Source organism: Salminus brasiliensis, chromosome 5 (assembly GCF_030463535.1).
Source record: "Salminus brasiliensis chromosome 5, fSalBra1.hap2, whole genome shotgun sequence".
Lineage (NCBI taxonomy): Eukaryota > Metazoa > Chordata > Actinopteri > Characiformes > Bryconidae > Salminus > Salminus brasiliensis.
Genome location: NC_132882.1, coordinates 8,180,428 through 8,191,236, shown reverse-complemented (window position 1 = coordinate 8,191,236; position 10,809 = coordinate 8,180,428). Strand labels below are relative to the sequence as shown.

Here is a 10,809-nt window from a genome sequence, read left to right as displayed (position 1 = left end):
TGCTATAAATATGGTCATTTTATTTACTATCCAAACAACCAGTGAAGCTAATCACCTCGTCTGAGTCTTACATGCAATGTTGATGATGCTAAAAACCAGAAAAACTAATGTTTTCTTGTCTCAGACTTTAACACATTGGTTTTAGACCAGCATGTTTACATATCAGACATCAAGCAACATCTCCATAACCATTTCAGGTAGTCCGTAGGGGCACGAATCTTCTTCGGGCATCCAGTTCCCATCATCACCACTATCAACAACTCTGACTCGGTAAATTTCACGCCAGCAAAACATTTCACACCAAATCTCTCCAAACGACTTCATTTGCGTTTTGACGGTTGTAAATTTTCTGGTGACTCAGCAGTTAGAGCGCCGGGCTATCGATAACAAGGTTGTGGGTTCGATTCCCGGGCTCGGCAAGCTGCCACTGTTGGGCCCTTGAGCAAGGTCCCTGGGCGCTGGAGTTGGCTGCCCACCGCTCTGGGTGTGTGTGTGTATGTACTCACTGCCCCTAGTTCACTAGTGTGTGTGTGTGTGTGTGTGTGAGGGGGAACAACATTCACTACCACAGATGGGTTAAATGTGGAGGACACAAATACGTGCACCTTAAACCCACACGCTCACTGTGTTGCCACACAGCCCGTAAACAGAAACCAGAACTACAGCCCAGAATAAAACCGTGGGGCCGTCTTTTCGGCAAGCCGGGCATTTAGATCTCTGCTCTGAGTCACAGGCACGGAAAACAGGCCTACTGGCCTAATCAGTAGGTGAGGTACATTAGTCAGAAAGTCCACTGCAGGCCTCAGCATCTTCCCTTCGGTTTGTGCCTATTTAAAGAGCGGTTTGCTCACATAATCCAAGTGCTGATCATAGCTGTCCTCCCCTGACTGTGCTCCAGCGGCTGGGGCTGCCCTGGTGGAAGTGTGCAGTGCAGGTCTGTGAGTGGAGCTAAACACAGCACACATTTTAGCCAAAGGAGAGGAGCCTGAACTACTCAACAGGCCAACAAGTCAGAACAGGGTGGTCTGTTGTGAAAGTTGGCCGGCATTGGGAAGCCAGGGTCGAAAAAGTCACCAGAACGGACCAGAAATGGGCACAGGGTTGCTTAGATATGAGCTTAGAGTGATTACAAGCAAGCCAGAGTGAGCCAGAGTGAGCCAGAGTGAGGTAAAGTGAGCCAGAGTGAGGTAAAGTGGATCTGTGGCACGGACTGAACCAGGCCACCGTCGTCAAAATATAAAAAAGCAGAAGCCGAGAGAGTGTCTGCGCTCCAGCCGCTTATATATGAGGCTAAAAATAGCCGGCCAATCAGAGCGCGGGGCTGGACGATCGCAGGAACCAATGAGAAGGAAGGAGAAGCGAGTTGATCTGCATAACGCTCCGTGGTTGGCTCACGGTGATATCATATGCGCCCGCGCAACCTGGTCGGCGCTGATTGGTGCGCTCGCGCTGAAAAAAATATAAAAAATAATGGCCGGGCGGGGGGGCGAGGGGGCTGCGAGGTTTGAATAGAGAAGTTTGACAGAGCGCAGGTCTCCCAGTTGAAGTTCAGGCTTACCGAGTGTGTGTGCGCGCGCGTATGCGTGTGTGTGTGTGTTTGGTCGGTCGGTCGGTCAGTGCGAGCGAGCGAGCGAGCGTGTGAGGGTGGGAGGGAGCGAGCGAGCGAGCGAGCGATCTCCACAACACGCACATAGATTCACGCGCACTCGCGCACTCTCGCGCACGCACTCGCGCACGCACGCAGGACCATCAGCGAGAGAGCGGCGCTTCACTGCTTCGCTGTTGCATGTGCGAGACACACGCGCCCGCGAGACGCAGAAGAAGAAGGAGAAGGAGGACACTCTCTCCGCGGTCAAGAGTGCAAACGAGGTGGTCTTCACGCAAGAGAGCAAGGCGACAGACGCGGAGAGAAGACACGGGAAGCCCCGCGACCTCCAGATAACTTTATAACTTGAGCGTTGTTCCTCCTCGGTTTGCTGCTGGGATTGTGCCATGGATGTGCTACCGATGTGCAGCATTTTTCAGGAGCTTCAGATCGTCCACGACACGGGCTATTTCTCAGCCTTGCCGTCGCTTGAAGAATACTGGCAACAGGTAATCACTCCCATGATAAGTATCTATATTGACTCATTCTAGTAAATGCATAGGCATAATAATAGTAGTAGCTGATAATGACAACGCGCGCGCGCCGTAGCGTCGATTCAAACAGGCTGCGCTGCCTCTGACTGGCTGGGACGCTGTGCTTGTGGTTAAATGGGCGCTTAACTTGGCGTGCATGGGTTTGCATTGAAATGCCAGCCGTGTCACGCTTGCAGAAGCTGCTGTGTGTGCCCCCCTGGTTAAGCGGTTGTAGCTAGTTGCAGTAGGCTGGTGCCTATTTCTGCACCGAAGGGGGCTGTCTGTGCGTGAGGAGCCTGCAGCTGAGTGCGCTGTCAAAGTGCAAGTCAGTGTCGCCTCCCGCTGATAGTGGAGTGAAGTAGGTTACTGTAACACGGTGAGGAGAGGACTGCACTGTTTTGGGGTTATTCTTTTGTATTTGTTTATTTATATAGCTAACTCAAGCTGAAGTTGACAGATGCACGAAATTTTGGCAACTGTGAAGATATACATGCTTAAGCTCCATCATAAGTCCAAAAACTAGTGCACTAAACCTGTGTATGACACTTAGTGCACTATTATGATAAGCCCTTATTTTATGGGCCTTCGTAGTGCTAAGTAATGAGCCAGCGAAGCCAAAACAAGGGCTGACATTAAGGCTGTGTGGCTCTTCTGAGCTTGTATATGTGGAAGAAGGACTTGATGGGGTTGAGGAACACCCCCCCCCCCCCCCCCCCCCCCCCCCCCCCCCCCCCCCCCCTTTTCTGATGGGTACTCACAGCTACATGGCAATATCATGAAACCTCATGCAAGAAGGAGGCTGGGCTTAGTGTGGTTTAGCAGTGTGACAGGCGAGAGTGTTACATGCCTCTTTTCTTCCCTTGAGAATATTCAGTCAGTACATTGGTTGAAATCCAGCCAGGTAGTAACCCCTCAGGCGGTTGAGGTTCTCGGAGTCGAGCCAAGAGCCAAGCACCGTCTCGAATGTGTTCATACTTGCTACCCCAGTGGTTACACACACACACACTGAAACTCACACAAGATGACCCAGGCCCTGAGAATGTGCCGATTTTCCCCTCATTTGCGCAAGCGACGCTGGAGGTGCTCACTTCACCACTGCTGAGCTTACTTCTGCTGTGAGAGCAGCTGTTCGCTTTAAACCAGCGGTTTGGTTGGATGTTCATGAGCCTGAATGAGGAAACTCAACATAAGCAGAGCAGAGCAAAGAGAGGAAGTGCTGTGGCTTCCTTAAAAGGACTCTAAAACCGAGTGCATGACTCACACGGCCACTGTTAACCAAGTGAATAAATGTTAGTATTTCAGAATGAGGCTCCGCGACGCAGGCTTGGGCCGAGCTAAATTTGGACACAATTACGCTGAGAGCACCATAATTGGGTCCTCTTTAAGTGTCTGTCAAACATACGTAACGTTTTGACACGTGGAATCACTGATCTTTAGATGTTTGAGAACATTCATTCATTCATTCATCCATTCCCCTGAGCTCAGCCTGGTGCTGAAGTGCACTGTCAGTGGTGCTGGCTGTCAGATAATGCATGGAAAATAGGTCTTGAAGCGAGGACTCGACTTGAGATGTGCCTGGAAATTTGACCTCCCCCAGGATAACCTGTCGTGAGAGAGATGATGGAAAGATTGTTCCTCATTAACACTAAAAGGAACATGGCTTTCGGCATGGTGGCCTTTTTGTTTTGAGGAACCTGATGATTACATTTGCACATTTGGTCCAGAGCGCCTTGCTAGACAATGGTTGTAGACAAGTGTAGAATTAAAAGGCTTGCCTAAGCACTGTCCAGCAGAGCAGTGCAGTTCCCGTCCGGACAGGGAACTGATCACCACCATGCTCATGCCAGAGTTGAAGGTTCTGCGATGTTCTAATCACGTGTTCCCTCTTCCCCCACGACAGACGTGTTTGGAGTTGGAGCGCTACCTGCAGAGCGAACCGTACGTCTCGGCGTCCGACCTGAAGTTTGAGAGCCAGGAGGACCTGTGGAGCAAACTGATCTTGGCCTGTGGGGACTCGAAGGGTGACACGGACTCAAGCCCCCCGCGGGTCAAGGAGGATCCCGACAATCAGGACAGCCAGGCTCTGGAGACCAACAGCGTCAACTCGGACGTCAGCAGCGAGGCATCGGACAGCTCAGAGGAACTCTCGCCCACCCACAGCTTTAGCTCCAACCCGCTGGGCTCGGTGCTGGCCGAGACGGGACACTTGGGTTCGTCCATCATCGCCACGCCGCCGTCCTCGCCAGAGGCGCTGCAGGAGCCCGGCGCACCGCAGGTCTGGAGCTCCATACAGACTGAACTGCACCTGCCCATCAAGGTCAGGCACGGGGGCATGGCCAAGGTCTCGGGGACGGATAAGTCGGGTTCGGCCGCGGGGGACACGTCTCCGGACGGCAGGAGGAGAGTGCACAGGTGTCACTTCAACGGCTGCCGGAAAGTTTACACAAAGAGTTCTCACTTAAAAGCACATCAGCGCACTCACACAGGTAAGAACCTACCTGTCTGGCACACTCTTTAACTTTCTCTTCTCGGTAGTGTTCCCTCCACACACTCATTTCTTCCTTTTTAACACACACACACACCCTCATGCAGGTAAGCTAGCACACGTTTTCTTTCTTTGATTTAATTAAGCATGCACTTTCTCTTCCGCTGACACACACACCACCACATGCAAACCTGCCGCATCCCTTCCAGCACCAGCCGGGATGCCCCTATGATCCCTGCTGTCGTCATGTTACGTAAGCCACGGGAAAGAACCCAGTATCGGCCGCTCTGTAACGCCGAAAGTACGTTCTTTAGAAGTTTCTCCTCAATTCCTCAAAGAGTTGCGTGTAGCCCTGTCAAAGCACATTTAGCCAGAATTGATCTCAGTCTGACCAAAACTCAGAGTGAAACTGCTCAATTGGCCGAGATTCTTCTGTTCCGCTGGAGTAGTTGTGTAATAGCGTCGAGAGTTCACTCAGGTTGTCCCCAGCTGCAAGACCATTGCCACTCTCTGCATATTTGCCTTGCATGACTGCACGGTGACCTAATCTGTTTGGAATGTGGCTTTGCCCTCTAGGGGAGGGGGGAGAAGGCCTAGCAGGATAAAAGGAACCTGCTCTACCAAAACACTATTGGTTTCGTCATGGGAAAGGGCCAGACCATTCAATGGGGAACTGGGTGGCCCACTTTTTTTCTTTCTTTTTTTTTTTTTTTTTTTTTTTTTGGGCCCTCTCTCGCTCCCTCTCTCAATATCTCTCTCTCTCTACTCTTTTAAATGTCCTGGATGTCCAAAACCCAGGACAAAACAGTCTGTGCATTGAGCCCATTGTTCATTCATTCACATGCTATTTATGTTTACAAGAGCACAGAGGGAGAACTTGAAGCATTCCGATCATTCCCAGCTGAATGCTGCAGCTGACTGTGCGTTAAAATCACAGGGCTTAGAAAGTGCCCTCTGTCTGACTGATGCATTTATGGCGCCTTCTTTTTTTTATTATTCCAACCCCACCGACCCCCCTGCCCTGCCGGCTTGAGTGCTAAAGGTGTTTGTGTGTTGTTTTTTTTTTGGGTTTACAGGTGAGAAGCCGTACAGGTGTTCGTGGGAAGGCTGTGAGTGGCGTTTCGCGCGCAGCGACGAGCTAACCCGGCACTTCAGGAAGCACACGGGTGCAAAGCCATTTAAATGCAGTCACTGTGACAGGTAGGTTCTTTTTCTCTCTCTCTCGCTCTCTCTCTCTCTCCCTTTTGCTTGCTTGCTCACTCGCTCTCCTCTGTGACACTGAGAATTCTGACAGTTATCGCGGTGCGTCTGTCTCTTTACCGGCAGCCTGCGCCTTTGATGTGCGCAGCCAGTGCAAATACAATAGATTTCACATTCGCCACATTGATTCCTTTTATCTGTTCATCGATGGCAGTCGTCACATTATGCTCGGATTTCATCACTTAATTGCTTAATCGGATTAAATGCTTGAAAGAGCAATGGCAACAGTATTGTATTTTCAGAATATTGATATCGACTGGGATTTTTTTATTTTTTTGATGAGCCGACTGTTCAAACACAGGCCCAGCGCAGCCCTCCGAGTTTTTTGCTTGCCTTTGAAACGATTCATTATCTGCTCGGCTTCTCTGCTTCTCCCTTTGCTCTGTGTTGTTCGGCCCCTGTTTGGTTAAGCATGTAGCAAAATGAGACTCCACACAAATTGCCTCGTCCTTTGGTCCCACTTTGGAGCTGGTGACTTGTTATAATGTACACAAAGGCCAAAAACCGCTCTGCCCTGCGTTAACTATTTCCGTCCGTTTCACTTTTACAACATTCCAAGGCTGTTTATAGAAATCCAAGCCCAAAAAAACATCCCATTTATTATGGTTTCTACTGTGTGGAGTACCGTTACGCACTTACGCTTCTAAAAATAAAGCCACCAAGTGCTGTTTGTAGTAAAGTCGTAGAAGTACTGCTTTTGGTTCCCTAAAAAAGCTTTGAGGGAAAAGTCCCTCCACCTTAGCTAAAGCTTCCTTATTAATTAAGGGCTTTCCCTAGAAGATGCCTCCGAGCTGAGAAGTATTTATGAACCTATCCGAACCTAAAGTGACCTGAAGCTAACCCTCCCCCTTTTTTCCCCCCCTCCTCTACCTGTATCCAGGTGTTTCTCCAGGTCAGACCACCTGGCCCTGCACATGAAGAGGCACCTCTAAAGCAGGTCGTGGCCGCGCGCCGTGTGGGGATATGTCCGTTTGTATCCTGACCAGCCTCCTGGTTGACCTGCCCTTTGTTAAGGGAGGGTAGCGGAGTGTGTTCCAGCCAAAGCATGCCATTTTGCACCGAATCCTGTGCCTCCGGGTCCCTCGGGAGAAAGGCCTACTGACTGGTTGTGGGGGGAAAAAAAGAAAAATGAAAGGAAGAGACAAAATCATGTGCGAAGAAGCGAAGAATGAAGGACTTTAAAAAAATGAAAAAATATTTACAAAAGAGGAAAAAATCAGTCACAAAAAACAACAACAACAAATGAATGAGTGAATGATGTGGGATGAATGGTGCATGTTTTGGGACAACTCCTGGACAACCAATACACTGGTACTTATTAAAAAAAGCCTGTCTGAGGGTGAACGAATGAGTTCGCTGAGTGTGAGGGTGACTGTATGGTGTGTGAGCTGAGGAAAAGGCTGGGATGGGACGGGATGGGATATGGGAGGGGAGGGGGTACCAGTGTGTCGCTGCAGACTGAACGGTGTTGAGGGGGAAATCAAGTTCCGTTTTTTGTTTCCTTGCAGCCTGTGAGAGGAAAAAAAAAACAAGCGTGTCTGCTCGTCAGCGTGGAAGCAGGGACTCTTGCCAAACCCTCCCCCCCAGGCTCTGTATCACAATGGGGGGCGAGGAGGTTTTGGTTTCTTCTGAACCCACCCACCCCGACCTTACCTTCCCTTACCCTACCCCACAGAACCCAACCCTACCCCACAGACCCCCTTAAGATGGGTCTGCAGGGCTCCCAGTCCTGAATGAAAGTGGCTTTTTGGTGTTTGGTGCAGCTACTAAATGTGCAATGTGTTCAGTAGCTTGTTTTCTCGACAAGCTACAAAAAAGCTCTTTTGTTGTCCATTGTATAAGCTGTGTGCTTAGAGATAAAAACACAAAAACTATAACTTCACTATCATAGACAGGTGTTGCATGGTATTAGGGTTTGTACTCCTTTTTTTCCTGTTCTTTGTTATCAGGACTGCTAATAGATTCCAATAAAGTGCAGCTAAATACGAATGGTTAAATGTTACAATATTGTACATAAATGGATTGATGATGATTCTTCTCTTTAAATCCCCCCAGCTTATGCCTTTGTTCTTTTTCTTTTGGCGAGGAAAAACCACTATTGCTTAGCATTCATTTTAGTCACAAAGCTGTTCTCACCCCCCCTCCCCTTCACTCTGCTCTGTCTCTCTTTCTCTTTCCATTTTTACCTGTTATTAATGCACTGTTGACCTTAATGGTGCCTTATGCAAGTGACCTTGTCCTGTGGAATAGATTGGTCCTTGGGGGTCACACAATGTCTTGTATGAGTGATCGAATTAGCTTTATTAAGGCTCCATTTCCCACGAAAATGCACCTTTCTTTTTTTCCCGGAAGAGGCCGCTCCGACTAAACCCTAACTTCTGAATGAGTCTTTCTAGCTCTCATTCATTCCGATTACAATATTCTGACATTAAAAGCTAAACAAGAAAGAACATTCGAGCACATTCTGTAGGAGGATTCACCTGGCAAAGCACTTAAATCTGTAACTACCGTGTAATATCTAACGAGTACTGTTCGACTTGGCGGAAATCTGTTGAAATGGTACAAAAACAGACAAAAAAAAACTAAAGTAGAATCTGATGAAGCTGCAAAACTGGTCATTGCGTAACAAGTCTGGAGGGCAGCGAGGAGAAAATGATGCAGCTGCTTTGACAGGCGTTTGGCACTGAGTTTCAGAAGGCCAGGCCTGTATCCCCCTGCAACCAAGACTGAGGAAAAAAACTAAAGATTTATTGTAATTAACAAGCCTTAGCAGGACAGGCCTCGCCTTGTACTGCATCTGTGTAATGAATTACTAAAGGCTTTGCTGGCATAGACTCTGCCACAGACTGCTGACTCTGGCAGTTCGCTATTGACCTGTCTGGATGGCGTTGTTTTAGCCCAGCAACAGTATTATGGAAACAGAGAACAGGCATCCAGAAAGATAAAGATAAATCGCTTCTTTTCAGCTTGTACAATGTACATTTACAGACATGGAATCGAAGCCTTTGGGCCTGCAGACAGGTCCGCTGGCTGGGTGTATGTGTATTGTAAGCGTTTTTGTAAGCAAGATCTGTTTTACTTTTTTTTTTTTTCCAATTTTTTTGTGTTGATTTCTTTTTTCTCTTTTTTGGGCCAAGAATTGATCAAAATCTCCACACGCAAAGATCTCAATCCATTCTGTAAAAGACTATACAGCTCTGGCAAAGCTGGACGGATAGCAACGCTCTTTATCAGGGAAGTGCTGCACTTTGTCTAGAGAGTGGAATCTGACAGAGCAGCCGAGCTCCATGGGTTTTAGATCAGATTGGAGCTGTAGGAGGATCAGTGCAGAGAAGCTCGCTGCTACAAAATCAAGAGCCAGCAAGGTCTTTGTGGGCAAAGAGAACAGTACATCCCGTCTATGAAACAGGAAACAGCGGCCAACATCATTCAAGCGGCAATAGAGCCTTAATGAAAGCCTCCCATTTTTGCTTGTAAACTATAACCAACGCTTTCTATCACTCTTTTCTCTCACAGTTTCCCCTGTTGTCTATTATAGAATATTTGTAAAAAATTGAAAAGGAAGAAAAGTTAAAAATGAAATACAAAAAAAGAAAAAAAAAACATTTTCTAAGATTTTTATTTGTTCTTGCTTTATATAAATTTTATTTGAAATTGTTTTGCAAAATTGTTCTATTTCTGTATGAATGTATTTTTTATTGGAATAATAAGAAATTCTTATCAGACATCATTTGCTTCGTTGTTTTGCCTCGATTCCTTTCAGTACTTTCTGCTTCTACATGTTTCAGAGACGTAGTATTAACCCCTTACACAGCCTATGGCTCGCCGGTGGGCCGAAGATGTTATAACAAACTTCTGTTACCAGAGAATAACCCTACCAGTTTGTACAGAAGTCAGTACAGTAAAATACAGTAGTTACAGAATAATAGACCGCAGTGTGTAATAAGGGTTGTAAAGGTTAATAGCATAAATCCATACAAAGGCTGGGGATGCCCAGTGGTATTGGAATCACATTGGTATTGACAGATAATATCACTTACAAAATGAATCAGAGATGAAGAGATTAGACCATTATTTTACAAAATGATATCTGGTGGAAGGTTTAGATAATGCTGGAATACAACACTAATATCTGAATTCTATTCCTTTTACTGCATTTTACTACTATTTATAACTACAGAAAAAAATGATATATATATATATATATATATGTGTGTGTGTGTGTGTGTCAGAAATGCTGATTCAAGTAGATGTAGTCAATAAGTAAATGCTAGTCAGCATGGACAGATTATGAAAAATATCAGATATCTGCATCCGCAGATGTAGGGATGCACTGAAATTCCAATATCAGGTCATCCCTACATAAACATAATTGATTACAATATACTACATTATAAATATAATTGTATTTATATTTTGAAATATACAACATACATTATCTCTATCATAAGGGAAGGGATTCAACATTCATGTCATAGAGATCTACCACCCCACACTCCTGCCTCTAATACTAAGACGCCAGTGAAGGCCACATTATCTGGATCTGCTGTGTTCGATTACAGTCAGAATTAAACTCTTCAGGACATGAGACACATGAGTCATAAGCGAATGTTTCATGAGCACCAGAATTCTGGACTCATCACTTATTTAAATATGTGATTTACCTAAACACTTACATTTCTGAAAACATAGGATGACTCTGATAGCATTGGTTCATAGATGGCCATAGATTTGTTTAAATCAAGGGTCTATGGGTGGTTAAATCAATATTGGATTCCTGTCAATACTGATAGATAATTGCTTAGAATATCGGACAGCATCTGTCAGCAACAGAGATTTGATCGATATTTGATGATGTACTCACTGAACTAAAGAAAATGAGAGGGTTTAGGTGATGCTGGACTACTGCAGTAAATATCCGTATTTTATCCACTTTACTGTAGATA

The 10,809-nt window shown here is 46.5% G+C and overlaps 1 protein-coding gene across 1 annotated transcript; it reads left to right on the top strand.

Moving 5' to 3' along the window:
* The first annotated feature begins 1,521 nt into the window (after positions 1 to 1,521).
* Positions 1,522 to 9,588, top strand: klf6a (Kruppel like factor 6a). The gene is made up of 4 exons (XM_072679344.1): positions 1,522 to 2,094; positions 4,019 to 4,604; positions 5,680 to 5,803; positions 6,744 to 9,588. Exons 1-4 carry the CDS (start codon positions 1,993 to 1,995, stop codon positions 6,793 to 6,795), a joined length of 864 nt encoding a protein of 287 aa, XP_072535445.1. The 5' UTR covers positions 1,522 to 1,992; the 3' UTR covers positions 6,796 to 9,588.
* The last annotated feature ends 1,221 nt before the right edge of the window (positions 9,589 to 10,809 follow it).

Excerpts from the sequence above, each read along its gene's own strand:
- klf6a (XM_072679344.1), top strand. The coding sequence starts at position 1,993 with ATGGATGTGCTACCGATGTGCAGCATTTTTCAGGAGCTTCAGATCGTC. Across the intron at positions 2,095-4,018 it reads TTGAAGAATACTGGCAACAG|ACGTGTTTGGAGTTGGAGCG; the intron begins GTAATCACTCCC and ends CCCCCACGACAG. Across the intron at positions 4,605-5,679 it reads ACATCAGCGCACTCACACAG|GTGAGAAGCCGTACAGGTGT; the intron begins GTAAGAACCTAC and ends TTGGGTTTACAG.